Source organism: Eucyclogobius newberryi, unplaced genomic scaffold (assembly GCF_026437365.1).
Source record: "Eucyclogobius newberryi isolate DKJ021-1_F unplaced genomic scaffold, fEucNew1.0.hap1 SCAF_63, whole genome shotgun sequence".
Lineage (NCBI taxonomy): Eukaryota > Metazoa > Chordata > Actinopteri > Gobiiformes > Gobiidae > Eucyclogobius > Eucyclogobius newberryi.
Genome location: NW_027316312.1, coordinates 196,690 through 218,436, shown reverse-complemented (window position 1 = coordinate 218,436; position 21,747 = coordinate 196,690). Strand labels below are relative to the sequence as shown.

Below are 21,747 nucleotides of genomic sequence, written 5' to 3'. Positions count from 1 at the left end.
GACCTGGTTTGGTTTAGTCCTGGTTTAGTCCTGGTTTAGACCTGGTTTAGACCTGGTTTAGACCTGGTTTGGACCTGGTTTGGTTTAGACCTGGTTTAGTCCTGGTTTAGTCCTGGTTTAGTCCTGTTTTAGACCTGGTTTAGACCTGGTTTAGACCTGCTTTAGACCTGGTTTAGACCTGGTTTGGACCTGGTTTGGTTTAGACCTGGTTTAGTCCTGGTTTAGTCCTGATTTAGTCCTGTTTTAGACCTGGTTTAGACCTGGTTTAGACCTGGTTTAGACCTGGTTTGGACCTGGTTTGGTTTAGACCTGGTTTGACCTGGTTTAGACCTGGTTTAGTCCTGGTTTAGACCTGGTTTAGACCTGGTTTAGTCCTGGTTTTGACCTGGTTTAGTCCTGGTTTAGTCCTGGTTTAGTCCTGGTTTAGACCTGGTTTAGTCCTGGTTTAGTCCTGGTTTAGACCTGGTTTAGACCTGGTTTTGACCTGATTTAGTCCTGGTTTAGTCCTGGTTTAGACCTGGTTTAGACCTGGTTTAGACCTGGTTTGGACCTGGTTTGGTTTAGACCTGGTTTAGAACTGGTTTAGACCTGGTTTAGACCTGCTTTAGACCTGGTTTGGACCTGGTTTGGTTTAGACCTGGTTTAGACCTGGTTTAGACCTGGTTTAGACCTGGTTTAGACCTGGTTTAGTCCTGGTTTAGTCCTGGTTTAGACCTGGTTTAGTCCTGGTTTAGTCCTGGTTTAGACCTGGTTTAGTCCTGGTTTAGACCTGGTTTAGTCCTGTTTTAGACCTGGTTTAGACCTGGTTTAGACCTGCTTTAGACCTGATTTAGTCCTGTTTTAGACCTGGTTTAGACCTGGTTTAGTCCTGGTTTAGACCTGGTTTAGACCTGGTTTAGACCTGGTTTAGTCCTGGTTTGGTCCTGGCTTAGACCTGGTTTAGTCCTGGTTTAGACCTGGTTTAGACCTGGTTTAGTCCTGGTTTAGTCCTGGTTTAGACCTGGTTTAGACCTGGTTTAGACCTGGTTTAGTCCTGGTTTAGTCCTGGTTTAGTCCTGGTTTAGACCTGGTTTAGACCTGGTTTAGTCCTGGTTTAGTCCTGGTTTAGACCTGGTTTGGACCTGGTTTAGTCCTGGTTTAGTCCTGCTTTAGTCCTGGTTTAGTCCTGGTTTAGTCCTGGTTTAGACCTGGTTCAGACCTGGTTTGGTTTAGACCTGGTTTAGAACTGGTTTAGACCTGGTTTAGACCTGGTTTAGTCCTGGTTTAGACCTGGTTCAGACCTGGTTTGGTTTAGTCCTGGTTTAGTCCTGGTTTAGACCTGGTTTAGACCTGGTTTGGTTTAGTCCTGGTTTAGTCCTGGTTTAGACCTGGTTTAGACCTGGTTTGGACCTGGTTTGGTTTAGACCTGGTTTAGTCCTGGTTTAGTCCTGGTTTAGTCCTGTTTTAGACCTGGTTTAGACCTGGTTTAGACCTGCTTTAGACCTGATTTAGTCCTGTTTTAGACCTGGTTTAGACCTGGTTTAGACCTGGTTTGGACCTGGTTTGGTTTAGACCTGGTTTGACCTGGTTTAGACCTGGTTTAGTCCTGGTTTAGACCTGGTTTAGACCTGGTTTAGTCCTGGTTTTGACCTGGTTTAGTCCTGGTTTAGTCCTGGTTTAGTCCTGGTTTAGACCTGGTTTAGTCCTGGTTTAGTCCTGGTTTGACCTGGTTTAGACCTGGTTTAGTCCTGGTTTAGTCCTGGTTTAGACCTGGTTTAGACCTGGTTTGGACCTGATTTAGTCCTGGTTTAGTCCTGGTTTAGACCTGGTTTAGACCTGGTTTAGACCTGGTTTGGACCTGGTTTAGACCTGGTTTAGTCCTGGTTTAGACCTGGTTTAGACCTGGTTTAGACCTGGTTTAGTCCTGGTTTAGTCCTGGTTTAGTCCTGGTTTAGTCCTGGTTTAGACCTGGTTTAGACCTGGTTTAGACCTGGTTTAGTCCTGGTTTAGTCCTGGTTTAGACCTGGTTTAGTCCTGGTTTAGACCTGGTTTAGACCTGGTTTAGACCTGGTTTAGACCTGGTTTAGACCTGGTTTAGTCCTGGTTTAGACCTGGTTTAGTCCTGGTTTAGACCTGGTTTAGACCTGGTTTAGACCTGGTTTAGTCCTGGTTTAGTCCTGGTTTATGTGATAATCGTATGCTTTGTCTCAGGTCAAAGATGCGCTCTAGGACATGTCCTCTGGAGGACATGGACTCAGGACGTCCTCAGATCAGGTCCAAGTCGAGTCCAGATCAGGTCCTGGTCCAGACCTCAGACCTGAAGAACCTGAGCCACAAGGACCTGATCCACCTGCTGAGCATCATGGAGGGAGAAGTACAGGTACTGCAAATACTGCAAATACTGCACATACTGCAAATACTGCACATACTGCACATACTGCACATACTGCACATACTGCACATACTGCACATACTGCAAATACTGCACATACTGCAAATACTGCAAATACTGCACATACTGCAAATACTGCACATACTGCACATACTGCACATACTGCACATACTGCAAATACTGCACATACTGCACATACTGCAAATACTGCACATACTGCAAATACTGCACATACTGCACATACTGCAAATACTGCACATACTGCACATACTGCAAATACTGCACATACTGCACATACTGCACATACTGCACATACTGCAAATACTGCACATACTGCACATACTGCACATACTGCACATACTGCAAATACTGCACATACTGCACATACTGCACATACTGCACATACTGCAAATACTGCACATACTGCACATACTGCAAATACTGCACATACTGCACATACTGCACATACTGCAAATACTGCACATACTGCACATACTGCACATACTGCAAATTCTGCACATACTGCACATACTGCAAATACTGCAAATTCTGCACATACTGCACATACTGCACATACTGCACATACTGCAAATACTGCACATACTGCACATACTGCACATACTGCAAATACTGCACATACTGCAAATACTGCAAATACTGCAAATACTGCACATACTGCAAATACTGCACATACTGCAAATACTGCACATACTGCAAATACTGCAAATACTGCAAATACTGCAAATACTGCACATACTGCACATACTGCACATACTGCACATACTGCACATACTGCAAATTCTGCACATACTGCACATACTGCAAATTCTGCACATACTGCACATACTGCACATACTGCACATACTGCAAATACTGCACATACTGCACATACTGCACATACTGCAAATACTGCACATACTGCAAATACTGCAAATACTGCAAATACTGCACATACTGCAAATACTGCACATACTGCAAATACTGCACATACTGCAAATACTGCAAATACTGCAAATACTGCAAATACTGCACATACTGCAAATACTGCACATACTGCACATACTGCAAATACTGCAAATACTGCACTTACTGCAAATACTGCACATACTGCACATACTGCAAATACTGCACATACTACACACACTGCACATACTGCACATACTGCAAATACTGCAAATACTCCACATACTGCAAATACTGCACATACTGCAAATACTGCAAATACTGCACATACTGCAAATACTGCAAATACTGCACATACTGCAAATACTGCAAATACTGCACATACTGCAAATACTGCAAATACTGCACATACTGCAAATACTGCACATACTGCACATACTGCACATACTGCACATACTGCACATACTGCAAATACTGCAAATACTGCACATACTGCACATACTGCACATACTGCACATACTGCAAATACTGCACATACTGCACATACTGCACATACTGCAAATACTGCACATACTGCAAATACTGCAAATACTGCACATACTGCACATACTGCAAATACTGCAAATACTGCACAAAGTGCACATACTGCAAATACTCACTCCAAATACTGCAAATACTGCACATACTGCAAATACTGCAAATACTGCAAATACTGCACATACTGCACATACTGCAAATACTCACTCCAAATACTGCAAATACTCCAAATACTCCAAATACTCCAAATATTCCAAACACTCCATTTACTCCAAATACTCCAAATACTGCAAATACTCCAAATACTCCAAATACTGCAAATACTCCAAATACTCCAAATACTCCAAATACTCCAAATACTCCAAATACTCCAAATACTCCAAATACTCCAAATACTGCTACAGCCTGATGATTGGATTAGAGAGAACGCTAACTTAGCAACAGCACGTTGGCAACAGCACGTTAGCAACAGCACGTTAGCAACAAAACGTTAGCAACAGCACGTTAGCAACAGCACGTTAGCAACAGCACGTTAGCAACAGCACGTTAGCAACAGCACGTTAGCAACAGCACGTTAGCAACAGCACGTTAGCAACAAAACGTTAGCAACAGCACGTTAGCAACATGAGTCTCAGGAGGCGGAGCATGACCTGAAACACAGATCAAACCAGAACCAGAGACGGACCAGAACCAGAGACTGACCAGAACTAGAGACGGACCAGAACCAGAGACTGACCAGAACCAGAGACTGACCAGAACTAGAGACGGACCAGAACCAGAGACGGACCAGAACCAGAGACTGACCAGAACCAGAGACTGACCAGAACTAGAGACGGACCAGAACCAGAGACTGACCAGAACTAGAGACGGACCAGAACTAGAGACGGACCAGAACCAGAGACGGACCAGAACCAGAGACTGACCAGAACTAGAGACGGACCAGAACCAGAGACGGACCAGAACCAGAGACTGACCAGAACCAGAGACTGACCAGAACTAGAGACGGACCAGAACCAGAGACGGACCAGAACCAGAGACTGACCAGAACTAGAGACGGACCAGAACCAGAGACGGACCAGAACCAGAGACTGACCAGAACTAGAGACTGACCAGAACTAGAGACTGACCAGAACTAGAGACGGACCAGAACCAGAGACGGACCAGAACCAGAGACTGACCAGAACTAGAGACGGACCAGAACCAGAGACTGACCAGAACTAGAGACGGACCAGAACCAGAGACTGACCAGAACTAGAGACGGACCAGAACTAGAGACGGACCAGAACCAGAGACTGACCAGAACTAGAGACGGACCAGAACCAGAGACTGACCAGAACCAGAGACTGACCAGAACTAGAGACGGACCAGAACCAGAGACGGACCAGAACCAGAGACTGACCAGAACCAGAGACTGACCAGAACTAGAGACGGACCAGAACCAGAGACTGACCAGAACTAGAGACGGACCAGAACTAGAGACGGACCAGAACCAGAGACGGACCAGAACCAGAGACTGACCAGAACTAGAGACGGACCAGAACCAGAGACGGACCAGAACCAGAGACTGACCAGAACCAGAGACTGACCAGAACTAGAGACGGACCAGAACCAGAGACGGACCAGAACCAGAGACTGACCAGAACTAGAGACGGACCAGAACCAGAGACGGACCAGAACCAGAGACTGACCAGAACTAGAGACTGACCAGAACTAGAGACTGACCAGAACTAGAGACGGACCAGAACCAGAGACGGACCAGAACCAGAGACTGACCAGAACTAGAGACGGACCAGAACCAGAGACTGACCAGAACTAGAGACGGACCAGAACCAGAGACTGACCAGAACTAGAGACGGACCAGAACTAGAGACGGACCAGAACCAGAGACTGACCAGAACTAGAGACTGACCAGAACTAGAGACGGACCAGAACCAGAGACGGACCAGAACCAGAGACTGACCAGAACTAGAGACGGACCAGAACTAGAGACGGACCAGAACCAGAGACGGACCAGAACCAGAGACTGACCAGAACCAGAGACTGACCAGAACTAGAGACGGACCAGAACCAGAGACGGACCAGAACCAGAGACTGACCAGAACTAGAGACGGACCAGAACCAGAGACGGACCAGAACCAGAGACTGACCAGAACTAGAGACTGACCAGAACTAGAGACTGACCAGAACTAGAGACGGACCAGAACCAGAGACGGACCAGAACCAGAGACTGACCAGAACTAGAGACGGACCAGAACCAGAGACGGACCAGAACCAGAGATGGACCAGAACCAGAGACGGACCAGAACCAGAGACTGACCAGAACTAGAGACTGACCAGAACCAGAGACTGACCAGAACTAGAGACGGACCAGAACCAGAGACTGACCAGAACTAGAGACGGACCAGAACCAGAGACGGACCAGAACCAGAGACTGACCAGAACTAGAGACTGACCAGAACCAGAGACGGACCAGAACCAGAGACTGACCAGAACCAGAGACTGACCAGAACCAGAGACGGACCAGAACCAGAGACTGACCAGAACCAGAGACTGACCAGAACTAGAGACGGACCAGAACCAGAGACGGACCAGAACTAGAGACTGACCAGAACCAGAGACTGACCAGAACCAGAGACGGACCAGAACCAGAGACGGACCAGAACCAGAGACTGACCAGGACTAGAGACGGACCAGAACCAGAGACGGACCAGAACCAGAGACGGACCAGAACCAGAGACTGACCAGAACCAGAGATGGACCAGAACCGGAGACTGACCAGAACTAGAGACTGACCAGAACCAGAGACTGACCAGAACTAGAGACTGACCAGAACTAGAGACGGACCAGAACCAGAGACGGACCAGAACCAGAGACTGACCAGAACTAGAGACGGACCAGAACCAGAGACGGACCAGAACCAGAGATGGACCAGAACCAGAGACGGACCAGAACCAGAGACTGACCAGAACCAGAGACGGACCAGAACCAGAGACGGACCAGAACCAGAGACTGACCAGAACTAGAGACGGACCAGAACCAGAGACGGACCAGAACCAGAGACTGACCAGAACTAGAGACGGACCAGAACTAGAGACGAACCAGAACTAGAGACGGACCAGAACCAGAGACTGACCAGAACCAGAGACTGACCAGAACTAGAGACGGACCAGAACCAGAGACGGACCAGAACCAGAGACTGACCAGAACTAGAGACGGACCAGAACCAGAGACTGACCAGAACCAGAGACGGACCAGAACCAGAGACGGACCAGAACCAGAGATGGACCAGAACTAGAGACTGACCAGAACCAGAGACTGACCAGAACTAGAGACGGACCAGAACCAGAGACTGACCAGAACTAGAGACGGACCAGAACCAGAGACTGACCAGAACTAGAGACTGACCAGAACCAGAGACTGACCAGAACTAGAGACGGACCAGAACTAGAGACGAACCAGAACTAGAGACGGACCAGAACCAGAGACTGACCAGAACCAGAGACTGACCAGAACTAGAGACGGACCAGAACCAGAGACGGACCAGAACCAGAGACTGACCAGAACTAGAGACGGACCAGAACCAGAGACTGACCAGAACCAGAGACGGACCAGAACCAGAGACGGACCAGAACCAGAGATGGACCAGAACTAGAGACTGACCAGAACCAGAGACTGACCAGAACTAGAGACGGACCAGAACCAGAGACTGACCAGAACTAGAGACGGACCAGAACCAGAGACTGACCAGAACTAGAGACTGACCAGAACCAGAGACTGACCAGAACTAGAGACGGACCAGAACCAGAGACTGACCAGAACCAGAGACTGACCAGAACCAGAGACGGACCAGAACTAGAGACGAACCAGAACTAGAGACGGACCAGAACCAGAGACTGACCAGAACTAGAGACGGACCAGAACCAGAGACTGACCAGAACTAGAGACGGACCAGAACCAGAGACTGACCAGAACTAGAGACTGACCAGAACTAGAGACGGACCAGAACCAGAGACGGACCAGAACCAGAGACTGACCAGAACTAGAGACGGACCAGAACCAGAGACGGACCAGAACCAGAGATGGACCAGAACCAGAGACGGACCAGAACCAGAGACTGACCAGAACTAGAGACTGACCAGAACCAGAGACTGACCAGAACCAGAGACTGACCAGAACCAGAGACGGACCAGAACTAGAGACGAACCAGAACTAGAGACTGACCAGAACCAGAGACTGACCAGAACTAGAGACGGACCAGAACCAGAGACTGACCAGAACCAGAGACTGACCAGAACTAGAGACTGACCAGAACCAGAGACTGACCAGAACCAGAGACGGACCAGAACTAGAGACGAACCAGAACTAGAGACTGACCAGAACCAGAGACTGACCAGAACCAGAGACTGACCAGAACTAGAGACGGACCAGAACCAGAGACTGACCAGAACTAGAGACGGACCAGAACCAGAGACTGACCAGAACTAGAGACGGACCAGAACCAGAGACGGACCAGAACCAGAGACGGACCAGAACCAGAGACTGACCAGAACCAGAGACGGACCAGAACCAGAGACTGACCAGAACTAGAGACGGACCAGAACCAGAGACTGACCAGAACTAGAGACTGACCAGAACCAGAGACTGACCAGAACTAGAGACGGACCAGAACCAGAGACTGACCGAGGAGTCCTTCATGTTGAGGGAGTTGAACCCAGGACCTCGTGGCTGTGAGGTCAGAGGTCACACTCTGCCGCTGTGCTTCAGGCTCGTGATGACGTCATCGCGGTGCTTCACTCACAGCGCTCTGGTCCAGACCTTCTGGAGGCTCAGTACGGCTCTGCTGCCCCCTACAGGCCACTGCAGGCGCTGCAGCGAGACGCAGCTCTGACCCATGAGCAGAGAGACAACGTCTACCACACGCCCATGGCCCAGGTGAAGGTCAGAGGTCAGAAGTCAGAGGAGCAGAGGGTCAGAGGGTCAGAGGTCAGAGGAGCAGAGGAGCAGAGGGTCAGAGGTCAGAGGGGCAGAGGATCAGAGGTCAGAGGGTCAGAGGTCAGAGGAGCAGAGGAGCAGAGGAGCAGAGGGTCAGAGGTCAGAGGGGCAGAGGATCAGAGGGTCAGAGGTCAGAGGTCAGAGGATCAGAGGGTCAGAGGTCAAAGGGTCGGAGGATCAGAGGATCAGAGGGTCAGAGGGTCAGAGGTCAGAGGATCAGAGGGTCAGAGATCAGAGGATCAGAGGATCAGAGGGTCAGAGGTCAAAGGATCAGAGGGTCAGAGATCAGAGGATCAGAGGATCAGAGGGTCAGAGGAGCAGAGGAGCAGAGGGTCAGAGGTCAGAGGGGCAGAGGATCAGAGGTCAGAGGGTCAGAGATCAGAGGATCAGAGGATCAGAGGGTCAGAGGTCAAAGGGTCAGAGGGTCAGAGATCAGAGGATCAGAGGATCAGAGGGTCAGAGGAGCAGAGGAGCAGAGGGTCAGAGGAGATCATGTTTCTTCTTCTCCTGCTGCAGCTGGAGCAGCTGCAGCAGGCGCAGAGCGACACCTACAGGCGGATGCTGGAGCAGCTGCTGCTGCTGGAGCAGCTGCTCAGACGAACAGTGAACGAGCTGAACTCAGAGAAACAGAAACACAAAGAGTTCATCTGTAAAAGCGACGACTTCACTGACCTTCTGGAGCAGGACCGCCACAGGTCAGAGGTCAAACATGATGTAAGAGTGACCCTGACATAACCCTGAGCGGGAGAACACGCCTGTACATGAAGTGTAACGAGCGGTTTTGTTGCAGGCTGAAGCGTCTGGTGGAGCAGGAGAAGTTGTGCCGGACGCGTCAAGAGAAGGAGCTCAGCGGTCATCTGGAGAAGCTCCGCTCAGAACTCTGGACGCTCAGGGCCGTCGCGCTGCTGCTGGTGGACGAGCGACAGAGACACACAGAACAATCGGAGCGACAGCAGCAGAAAGTACGAGAGCTGAGCCGCAAAGTGCTGGAGCGAGAGCGCTGCATCGCCCTCTGCAACGACAAGAGCAAAGAAGACGCTCAGACCATCTTCACGCTGGAGGCGGAGCTGGAGCAGAAGTCTGAGAGCGTTCTGCACGAGCGAGAAGACACGACCAACAGACTCATGACGCAAGAGTCACAGATGCAGCAGCTCCAGCTCCAGCTGCTCACGCTCAGCAGCAGCACTGAGCAGCTGCAGCAGGAGAATCAAGCTCTGCAAAGATCTGAGAAGGATCTGAAAGAACCAAGTCCAAGTGTGAGTTCAGAACTGGAAACGTTGAGGAAAAAGGTTTTGGAAATGGAAGGTCGAGACGAGGAGTTGATGAAAATGGAATCGCAATGTAAAGAGTTCAAAGTGAAGCTGCAAGACTCACAACGCCAGAGCGAGCGCCTCAAACTGGACGTCCAGAAGGTCCAGGAGCGCCTGACGCAAATAGAGAAGCTGGAAGACGTCTTCAACAAGAGCAGGACGGATGGTTCACGGCTGCGCGCCCACGTGGACAACGAGAGACAAAAGGTGAAAGAGTCGTCCTCGGAGCTGGAGTCCATCCGAGACAAAGTCAAGGAGCTGCAAACGGCCGAGGACAAGTTCCACCAGACAGAGACGCTCCTGAAGGACGACGTGGCCAAACTGAAGACGCTCACGCTCATCATCGCCGACGAACGCACGAGCCTGGCCCAAAGACTCAAGCGCCAAGAAGAGAAACGCCAAGAGAACGAGCGGAAGTGTCAAGAAGAACAAGCCAAAGCTTCAGAAGTGACGGAAAAACTGATCGAGGAAAGTAAAAAGTTGCTTAAGGTGAAACGTGAGATGGAGGAGAAGGTGAAGGAGGTGCAAGGACGACTCAAGGGCGAGGAGGAGAAGAGCGCCCAGCTTAACGCCACTTTGACCAGTGCCAACGCTAAGATACAAGATCTGGAAGAAAGGGAAAACAATTTGCAAAATAAGTTGGCAAAAAGTGAAAGGAACGCTGAGGAGAAAAGCAACATGTCTGAGGAGTTGAGTTTGGAAATGGACAAACTCCGAAGTCGATTGAAGCGTTTGGAGATCGTGGAGGACGATCTGATGAAGACGGGAGACGAGCACCAACTTCTGGAGAAACGCTTCCGCTCGGAGCAGGAAAGGTCCAGAAGTTTGGCCAAAGCGATGGAGGAGATGAAGGCGGAGCCGGCGAGGAGCAAAGCCACGGAGAAAGTGGAGGCAGAGACCGAGCTGAGGTGGAGGTGCCGAGCGGAGGAGGAGAAGAACCAGGAGCTGCGAGCGGAGAACCACACGCTGAAGGAGAAGATCCACGAGCTGATGAACGCCGAGGACAAGCTCGCTCAACTGCAGGAGGAGCACGCGGCCATGACGAGGAGGCTCCGGGAGGAGGAGGACGGGAACGTGAGGAGGAACCAGGCCTTTGAGAAGGTCACGCAGGAGCTGGAGACCATGAGAAGGTGAGGAGGAACTGGAGAATATGAGGAGGTGAGCAGGAGCTGGAGACCATGAGGAGGTGAGGAGGAGCTGGAGAACATGAGGAGGTGAGGAGGAGCTGGAGAATATGAGGAGGTGAGGAGGAGCTGGAGAACATGAGGAGGTGAGGAGGAGCTGGAGAACATGAGGAGGTGAGGAGGAGCTGGAGAATATGAGGAGGTGAGGAGGAGCTGGAGAACATGAGGAGGTGAGCAGGAGCTGGAGAACATGAGGAGGTGAGCAGGAGCTGGAGACCATGAGGAGGTGAGGAGGAGCTGGAGAACATGAGGAGGTGAGGAGGAGCTGGAGAATATGAGGAGGTGAGGAGGAGCTGGAGAATATGAGGAGGTGAGCAGGAGCTGGAGAACATGAGGAGGTGAGCAGGAGCTGGAGAAAATGAGGAGGTGAGCAGGAGCTGGAGACCATGAGGAGGTGAGGAGGAGCTGGAGAACATGAGGAGGTGAGCAGGAGCTGGGGAACATGAGGAGGTGAGGAGGAGCTGGAGAACATGAGGAGGTGAGGAGGAGCTGGAGAACATGAGGAGGTGAGGAGGAGCTGGAGAACATGAGGAGGTGAGGAGGAGCTGGGGAACATGAGGAGTTGAGGAGGAGCTGGAGAACATGAGGAGGTGAGGAGGAGCTGGAGAACATGAGGAGGTGAGCAGGAGCTGGAGAACATGAGGAGGTGAGGAGGAGCTGGAGAACATGAGGAGGTGAGGAGGAGCTGGAGAACATGAGGAGGTGAGGAGGAGCTGGAGAACATGAGGAGGTGAGGAGGAGCTGGAGAACATGAGGAGGTGAGGAGGAGCTGGAGACCATGAGGAGGTGAGGAGGAGCTGGAGAACATGAGGAGGTGAGGAGGAGCTGGAGAACATGAGGAGGTGAGGAGGAGCTGGAGAATATGAGGAGGTGAGGAGGAGCTGGAGAATATGAGGAGGTGAGGAGGAGCTGGAGAACATGAGGAGGTGAGCAGGAGCTGGAGAACATGAGGAGGTGAGCAGGAGCTGGAGACCATGAGGAGGTGAGGAGGAGCTGGAGAACATGAGGAGGTGAGGAGGAGCTGGAGAATATGAGGAGGTGAGGAGGAGCTGGAGAACATGAGGAGGTGAGCAGGAGCTGGAGAACATGAGGAGGTGAGCAGGAGCTGGAGACCATGAGGAGGTGAGGAGGAGCTGGAGAACATGAGGAGGTGAGGAGGAGCTGGAGAACATGAGGAGGTGAGCAGGAGCTGGGGAACATGAGGAGGTGAGGAGGAGCTGGAGAACATGAGGAGGTGAGCAGGAGCTGGAGAACATGAGGAGGTGAGCAGGAGCTGGAGACCATGAGGAGGTGAGGAGGAGCTGGAGAACATGAGGAGGTGAGGAGGAGCTGGAGAACATGAGGAGGTGAGGAGGAGCTGGAGAATATGAGGAGGTGAGGAGGAGCTGGAGAATATGAGGAGGTGAGGAGGAGCTGGAGAACATGAGGAGGTGAGCAGGAGCTGGAGAATATGAGGAGGTGAGGAGGAGCTGGAGAACATGAGGAGGTGAGCAGGAGCTGGAGAACATGAGGAGGTGAGCAGGAGCTGGAGACCATGAGGAGGTGAGGAGGAGCTGGAGAACATGAGGAGGTGAGGAGGAGCTGGAGAATATGAGGAGGTGAGGAGGAGCTGGAGAACATGAGGAGGTGAGCAGGAGCTGGAGAACATGAGGAGGTGAGCAGGAGCTGGAGACCATGAGGAGGTGAGGAGGAGCTGGAGAACATGAGGAGGTGAGGAGGAGCTGGAGAATATGAGGAGGTGAGGAGGAGCTGGAGAATATGAGGAGGTGAGGAGGAGCTGGAGAACATGAGGAGGTGAGCAGGAGCTGGAGAACATGAGGAGGTGAGCAGGAGCTGGAGACCATGAGGAGGTGAGGAGGAGCTGGAGAACATGAGGAGGTGAGGAGGAGCTGGAGAATATGAGGAGGTGAGGAGGAGCTGGAGAACATGAGGAGGTGAGCAGGAGCTGGAGAACATGAGGAGGTGAGCAGGAGCTGGAGACCATGAGGAGGTGAGGAGGAGCTGGAGAACATGAGGAGGTGAGGAGGAGCTGGAGAACATGAGGAGGTGAGCAGGAGCTGGGGAACATGAGGAGGTGAGGAGGAGCTGGAGAACATGAGGAGGTGAGGAGGAGCTGGAGAACATGAGGAGGTGAGGAGGAGGTGGAGAACATGAGGAGGTGAGGAGGAGCTGGAGAACATGAGGAGGTGAGCAGGAGCTGGAGAACATGAGGAGGTGAGCAGGAGCTGGAGACCATGAGGAGGTGAGGAGGAGCTGGAGAACATGAGGAGGTGAGGAGGAGCTGGAGAACATGAGGAGGTGAGGAGGAGCTGGAGAATATGAGGAGGTGAGGAGGAGCTGGAGAATATGAGGAGGTGAGGAGGAGCTGGAGAACATGAGGAGGTGAGCAGGAGCTGGAGAATATGAGGAGGTGAGGAGGAGCTGGAGAACATGAGGAGGTGAGCAGGAGCTGGAGAACATGAGGAGGTGAGCAGGAGCTGGAGAACATGAGGAGGTGAGCAGGAGCTGGAGAACATGAGGAGGTGAGCAGGAGCTGGAGACCATGAGGAGGTGAGGAGGAGCTGGAGAACATGAAGAGGTGAGGAGGAGCTGGAGAACATGAGGAGGTGAGCAGGAGCTGGGGAACATGAGGAGGTGAGGAGGAGCTGGAGAACATGAGGAGGTGAGGAGGAGCTGGAGAACATGAGGAGGTGAGGAGGAGCTGGAGAACATGAGGAGGTGAGCAGGAGCTGGAGAACATGAGGAGGTGAGGAGGAGCTGGAGAACATGAGGAGGTGAGCAGGAGCTGGAGAACATGAGGAGGTGAGGAGGAGCTGGGGAACATGAGGAGGTGAGGAGGAGCTGGAGAACATGAGGAGGTGAGGAGGAGCTGGAGAACATGAGGAGGTGAGCAGGAGCTGGAGAACATGAGGAGGTGAGGAGGAGCTGGAGAACATGAGGAGGTGAGGAGGAGCTGGAGAACATGAGGAGGTGAGGAGGAGCTGGAGAACATGAGGAGGTGAGGAGGAGCTGGAGAACATGAGGAGGTGAGCAGGAGCTGGAGAACATGAGGAGGTGAGCAGGAGCTGGAGACCATGAGGAGGTGAGGAGGAGCTGGAGAACATGAGGAGGTGAGGAGGAGCTGGAGAACATGAGGAGGTGAGCAGGAGCTGGAGAACATGAGGAGGTGAGGAGGAGCTGGAGAACATGAGGAGGTGAGGAGGAGCTGGAGAACATGAGGAGGTGAGGAGGAGCTGGAGAACATGAGGAGGTGAGGAGGAGGTGGAGAACATGAGGAGGTGAGGAGGAACCAGTCGTTTGAGAAGGTCAGGCAGGAGGTGGAGAACATGAGGAGGTGAGCAGGAGCTGGAGAACATGAGGAGGTGAGGAGGAGCTGGAGAACATGAGGAGGTGAGCAGGAGCTGGAGAACATGAGGAGGTGAGGAGGAGCTGGAGAACATGAGGAGGTGAGGAGGAGGTGGAGAACATGAGGAGGTGAGGAGGAACCAGTCGTTTGAGAAGGTCAGGCAGGAGGTGGAGAACATGAGGAGGTGAGCAGGAGCTGGAGAACATGAGGAGGTGAGGAGGAGCTGGAGAACATGAGGAGGTGAGGAGGAGCTGGAGAACATGAGGAGGTGAGGAGGAGCTGGAGAACATGAGGAGGTTAGGAGGAGGTGGAGAACATGAGGAGGTGAGGAGGAACCAGTCGTTTGAGAAGGTCAGGCAGGAGGTGGAGAACATGAGGAGGTGAGCAGGAGCTGGAGAACATGAGGAGGTGAGGAGGAGCTGGAGAACATGAGGAGGTGAGGAGGAGGTGGAGAACATGAGGAGGTGAGGAGGAACCAGTCGTTTGAGAAGGTCAGGCAGGAGGTGGAGAACATGAGGAGGTGAGCAGGAGCTGGAGAACATGAGGAGGTGAGGAGGAGCTGGAGAACATGAGGAGGTGAGGAGCAGCTGGAGAATATGAGGAGGTGAGGAGGAGCTGGAGAATATGAGGAGGTGAGGAGGAGCTGGAGAATATGAGGAGGTGAGCAGGAGCTGGAGAACATGAGGAGGTGAGGAGGAGCTGGAGAACATGAGGAGGTAAGGAGGAGCTGGAGAATATGAGGAGGTGAGCAGGAGCTGGAGAATATGAGGAGGTGAGCAGGAGCTGGAGAACATGAGGAGGTGAGGAGGAGCTGGAGAATATGAGGAGGTGAGGAGGAGCTGGAGAACATGAGGAGGTGAGGAGGAGCTGGAGAACATGAGGAGGTGAGCAGGAGCTGGAGAGCATGAGGAGGTGAGCAGGAGCTGGAGAACATGAGGAGGTGAGGAGGAGCTGGAGAATATGAGGAGGTGAGGAGGAGCTGGAGAACATGAGGAGGTGAGGAGGAGCTGGAGAACATGAGGAGGTGAGGAGGAGCTGGAGAACATGAGGAGGTGAGGAGGAGCTGGAGAACATGAGGAGGTGAGGAGGAGCTGGAGAACATGAGGAGGTGAGGAGGAGCTGGAGAACATGAGGAGGTGAGGAGGAGCTGGAGAACATGAGGAGGTGAGGAGGAGCTGGAGAATATGAGGAGGTGAGGAGGAGCTGGAGAATATGAGGAGGTGAGGAGGAGCTGGAGAACATGAGGAGGTGAGGAGGAGCTGGAGAACATGAGGAGGTGAGGAGGAGCTGTAGAACATGAGGAGGTGAGGAGGAGCTGGAGAACATGAGGAGGTGAGCAGGAGCTGGAGAATATGAGGAGGTGAGGAGGAGCTGGAGAACATGAGGAGGTGAGCAGGAGCTGGAGAACATGAGGAGGTGAGGAGGAGCTGGAGAACATGAGGAGGTGAGGAGGAGCTGGAGAACATGAGGAGGTGAGGAGGAGCTGGAGAACATGAGGAGGTGAGCAGGAGCTGGAGAACATGAGGAGGTGAGGAGGAGCTGGAGAACATGAGGAGGTGAGGAGGAGCTGGAGAACATGAGGAGGTGAGGAGGAGGTGGAGAACATGAGGACGTGAGCAGGAGCTGGAGAATATGAGGAGGTGAGGAGGAGCTGGAGAACATGAGGAGGTGAGCAGGAGCTGGAGAACATGAGGAGGTGAGGAGGAGCTGGAGAACATGAGGAGGTGAGGAGGAGGTGGAGAACATGAGGAGGTGAGGAGGAACCAGTCGTTTGAGAAGGTCAGGCAGGAGCTGGAGAATATGAGGAGGTGAGGAGGAGCTGGAGAATATGAGGAGGTGAGGAGGAGCTGGAGAACATGAGGAGGTGAGGAGGAGCTGGAGAACATGAGGAGGTGAGGAGGAGCTGGAGAACATGAGGAGGTGAGGAGGAGCTGGAGAACATGAGGAGGTGAGCAGGAGCTGGAGAACATGAGGAGGTGAGGAGGAGCTGGAGAACATGAGGAGGTGAGGAGGAGCTGGAGAACATGAGGAGGTGAGGAGGAGGTGGAGAACATGAGGAGGTGAGGAGGAACCAGTCGTTTGAGAAGGTCAGGCAGGAGGTGGAGAACATGAGGAGGTGAGCAGGAGCTGGAGAACATGAGGAGGTGAGGAGGAGCTGGAGAACATGAGGAGGTGAGGAGGAGCTGGAGAATATGAGGAGGTGAGGAGGAGCTGGAGAACATGAGGAGGTGAGGAGGAGCTGGAGAACATGAGGAGGTAAGGAGGAGCTGGAGAATATGAGGAGGTGAGGAGGAGCTGTAGAACATGAGGAGGTGAGGAGGAGCTGGAGAATATGAGGAGGTGAGCAGGAGCTGGAGAATATGAGGAGGTGAGCAGGAGCTGGAGAACATGAGGAGGTGAGGAGGAGCTGGAGAATATGAGGAGGTGAGGAGGAGCTGGAGAACATGAGGAGGTGAGGAGGAGCTGGAGAATATGAGGAGGTGAAGAGGAGCTGGAGAACATGAGGAGGTGAGGAGGAGCTGGAGAACATGAGGAGGTGAGGAGGAGCTGGAGAACATGAGGAGGTGAGGAGGAGCTGGAGAACATGAGGAGGTGAGGAGGAGCTGGAAAACATGAGGAGGTGAGGAGGAGCTGGAGAACATGAGGAGGTGAGGAGGAGGTGGAGAACATGAGGAGGTGAGGAGGAGCTGGAGAACATGAGGAGGTGAGCAGGAGCTGGAGAGCATGAGGAGGTGAGCAGGAGCTGGAGAACATGAGGAGGTGAGGAGGAGCTGGAGAATATGAGGAGGTGAGGAGGAGCTGGAGAACATGAGGAGGTGAGCAGGAGCTGGAGAACATGAGGAGGTGAGGAGGAGCTGGAGAACATGAGGAGGTGAGGAGGAGCTGGAGAACATGAGGAGGTGAGCAGGAGCTGGAGAACATGAGGAGGTGAGGAGGAGCTGGAGAACATGAGGAGGTGAGGAGGTGGTGGAGAACATGAGGAGGTGAGAAGGAGCTGGAGAACATGAGGAGGTGAGGAGGAGCTGGAGAACATGAGGAGGTGAGCAGGAGCTGGAGAACATGAGGAGGTGAGGAGGAGCTGGAGAACATGAGGAGGTGAGGAGGAGCTGGAGAACATGAGGAGGTGAGGAGGAGCTGGAGAACATGAGGAGGTGAGCAGGAGCTGGAGAACATGAGGAGGTGAGGAGGAGCTGGAGAACATGAGGAGGTGAGGAGGAGCTGGAGAACATGAGGAGGTGAGGAGGAGCTGGAGAACATGAGGAGGTGAGGAGGAGCTGGAGAACATGAGGAGGTGAGCAGGAGCTGGAGAACATGAGGAGGTGAGCAGGAGCTGGAGAACATGAGGAGGTGAGGAGGAGCTGGAGAACATGAGGAGGTGAGGAGGAGCTGGAGAACATGAGGAGGTGAGGAGGAGCTGGAGAATATGAGGAGGTGAGGAGGAGCTGGAGAATATGAGGAGGTGAGGAGGAGCTGGAGAACATGAGGAGGTGAGCAGGAGCTGGAGAACATGAGGAGGTGAGCAGGAGCTGGAGACCATGAGGAGGTGAGGAGGAGCTGGAGAACATGAGGAGGTGAGGAGGAGCTGGAGAATTTGAGGAGGTGAGGAGGAGCTGGAGAACATGAGGAGGTGAGCAGGAGCTGGAGAACATGAGGAGGTGAGCAGGAGCTGGAGACCATGAGGAGGTGAGGAGGAGCTGGAGAACATGAGGAGGTGAGGAGGAGCTGGAGAACATGAGGAGGTGAGCAGGAGCTGGGGAACATGAGGAGGTGAGGAGGAGCTGGAGAACATGAGGAGGTGAGGAGGAGCTGGAGAACATGAGGAGGTGAGGAGGAGCTGGAGAACATGAGGAGGTGAGCAGGAGCTGGAGAACATGAGGAGTTGAGGAGGAGCTGGAGAACATGAGGAGGTGAGGAGGAGCTGGAGAACATGAGGAGGTGAGGAGGAGCTGGAGAACATGAGGAGGTGAGCAGGAGCTGGAGAACATGAGGAGGTGAGGAGGAGCTGGAGAACATGAGGAGGTGAGGAGGAGCTGGAGAACATGAGGAGGTGAGGAGGAGCTGGAGAACATGAGGAGGTGAGGAGGAGCTGGAGAATATGAGGAGGTGAGGAGGAGCTGGAGAACATGAGGAGGTGAGGAGGAGCTGGAGAACATGAGGAGGTGAGGAGGAGCTGGAGAATATGAGGAGGTGAGGAGGAGCTGGAGAACATGAGGAGGTGAGGAGGAGCTGGAGAACATGAGGAGGTGAGCAGGAGCTGGAGAACATGAGGAGGTGAGGAGGAGCTGGAGAACATGAGGAGGTGAGGAGGAGCTGGAGAACATGAGGAGGTGAGCAGGAGCTGGAGAACATGAGGAGGTGAGGAGGAGCTGGAGAACATGAGGAGGTGAGCAGGAGCTGGAGAACATGAGGAGGTGAGGAGGAGCTGGAGAACATGAGGAGGTGAGGAGGAGCTGGAGAACATGAGGAGGTGAGGAGGAGCTGGAGAACATGAGGAGGTGAGCAGGAGCTGGAGAATATGAGGAGGTGAGGAGGAGCTGGAGAACATGAGGAGGTGAGCAGGAGCTGGAGAACATGAGGAGGTGAGCAGGAGCTGGAGACCATGAGGAGGTGAGGAGGAGCTGGAGAACATGAGGAGGTGAGGAGGAGCTGGAGAACATGAGGAGGTGAGCAGGAGCTGGAGAACATGAGGAGGTGAGGAGGAGCTGGAGAACATGAGGAGGTGAGGAGGAGCTGGAGAACATGAGGAGGTGAGCAGGAGCTGGAGAACATGAGGAGGTGAGGAGGAGCTGGATAACATGAGGAGGTGAGGAGGAGCTGGAGAACATGAGGAGGTGAGGAGGAGCTGGAGAACATGAGGAGGTGAGCAGTAGCTGGAGAACATGAGGAGGTGAGGAGGAGCTGGAGAACATGAGGAGGTGAGGAGGAGCTGGAGAACATGAGGAGGTGAGGAGGAGCTGGAGAACATGAGGAGGTGAGGAGGAGGTGGAGAACATGAAGAGGTGAGGAGGAACCAGTCGTTTGAGAAGGTCAGGCAGGAGGTGGAGAACATGAGGAGGTGAGCAGGAGCTGGAGAACATGAGGAGGTGAGGAGGAGCTGGAGAACATGAGGAGGTGAGCAGGAGCTGGAGAACATGAGGAGGTGAGAAGGAGCTGGAGAACATGAGGAGGTGAGGAGGAGGTGGAGAACATGAGGAGGTGAGGAGGAACCAGTCGTTTGAGAAGGTCAGGCAGGAGGTGGAGAACATGAGGAGGTGAGCAGGAGCTGGAGAACATGAGGAGGTGAGGAGGAGCTGGAGAACATGAGGAGGTGAGGAGGAGCTGGAGAACATGAGGAGGTGAGGAGGAGCTGGAGAACATGAGGAGGTGAGGAGGAGGTGGAGAACATGAGGAGGTGAGGAGGAACCAGTCGTTTGAGAAGGTCAGGCAGGAGGTGGAGAACATGAGGAGGTGAGCAGGAGCTGGAGAACATGAGGAGGTGAGGAGGAACTGGAGAACATGAGGAGGTGAGCAGGAGCTGGAGAACATGAGGAGGTGAGGAGGAGCTGGAGAACATGAGGAGGTGAGGAGGAGCTGGAGAACATGAGGAGGTGAGGAGGAGCTGGAGAACATGAGGAGGTGAGGAGGAGGTGGAGAACATGAAGAGGTGAGGAGGAACCAGTCGTTTGAGAAGGTCAGGCAGGAGGTGGAGAACATGAGGAGGTGAGCAGGAGCTGGAGAACATGAGGAGGTGAGGAGGAGCTGGAGAACATGAGGAGGTGAGCAGGAGCTGGAGAACATGAGGAGGTGAGCAGGAGCTGGAGAACATGAGGAGGTGAGGAGGAGCTGGAGAACATGAGGAGGTGAGCAGGAGCTGGAGAACATGAGGAGGTGAGGAGGAGCTGGAGAACATGAGGAGGTGAGGAGGAGCTGGAGAACATGAGGAGGTGAGGAGGAGCTGGAGAACATGAGGAGGTGAGCAGGAGCTGGAGAATATGAGGAGGTGAGGAGGAGCTGGAGAACATGAGGAGGTGAGCAGGAGCTGGAGAACATGAGGAGGTGAGCAGGAGCTGGAGACCATGAGGAGGTGAGGAGGAGCTGGAGAACATGAGGAGGTGAGGAGGAGCTGGAGAACATGAGGAGGTGAGCAGGAGCTGGAGAACATGAGGAGGTGAGGAGGAGCTGGAGAACATGAGGAGGTGAGGAGGAGCTGGAGAACATGAGGAGGTGAGCAGGAGCTGGAGAACATGAGGAGGTGAGGAGGAGCTGGAGAACATGAGGAGGTGAGGAGGAGCTGGAGAACATGAGGAGGTGAGGAGGAGCTGGAGAACATGAGGAGGTGAGCAGGAGCTGGAGAACATGAGGAGGTGAGGAGGAGCTGGAGAACATGAGGAGGTGAGGAGGAGCTGGAGAACATGAGGAGGTGAGGAGGAGCTGGAGAACATGAGGAGGTGAGGAGGAGGTGGAGAACATGAAGAGGTGAGGAGGAACCAGTCGTTTGAGAAGGTCAGGCAGGAGGTGGAGAACATGAGGAGGTGAGCAGGAGCTGGAGAACATGAGGAGGTGAGGAGGAGCTGGAGAACATGAGGAGGTGAGCAGGAGCTGGAGAACATGAGGAGGTGAGAAGGAGCTGGAGAACATGAGGAGGTGAGGAGGAGGTGGAGAACATGAGGAGGTGAGGAGGAACCAGTCGTTTGAGAAGGTCAGGCAGGAGGTGGAGAACATGAGGAGGTGAGCAGGAGCTGGAGAACATGAGGAGGTGAGGAGGAGCTGGAGAACATGAGGAGGTGAGGAGGAGCTGGAGAACATGAGGAGGTGAGGAGGAGCTGGAGAACATTAGGAGGTGAGGAGGAGGTGGAGAACATGAGGAGGTGAGGAGGAACCAGTCGTTTGAGAAGGTCAGGCAGGAGCTGGAGAATATGAGGAGGTGAGGAGGAGCTGGAGAATATGAGGAGGTGAGGAGGAGCTGGAGAACATGAGGAGGTGAGGAGGAGCTGGAGAACATGAGGAGGTGAGGAGGAGCTGGAGAACATGAGGAGGTGAGGAGGAGCTGGAGAACATGAGGAGGTGAGCAGGAGCTGGAGAACATGAGGAGGTGAGGAGGAGCTGGAGAACATGAGGAGGTGA

The 21,747-nt window shown here is 53.2% G+C and overlaps 1 protein-coding gene across 2 annotated transcripts in view; it reads left to right on the top strand.

Annotated features, from left to right (window-relative positions):
• Positions 1–21,747, top strand: part of LOC140348223 (filamin-A-interacting protein 1-like) — a 58,588-nt gene that overhangs the window by 13,843 nt on the left and 22,998 nt on the right. The window contains exons 2-5 of one of the 2 annotated variants that reach the window (XM_072434287.1): positions 2,191–2,359; positions 8,576–8,743; positions 9,320–9,498; positions 9,594–11,243. In XM_072434287.1, coding sequence (XP_072290388.1) covers positions 2,198–2,359; positions 8,576–8,743; positions 9,320–9,498; positions 9,594–11,243 — 2,159 coding nt within the window. In that variant the 5' untranslated portion in view covers positions 2,191–2,197. Of the gene's footprint in view, positions 1–2,190; positions 2,360–8,575; positions 8,744–9,319; positions 9,518–9,593; positions 11,244–21,747 lie in introns of those variants that run through there. The other variant, XM_072434288.1, reaches the window with a different exon arrangement.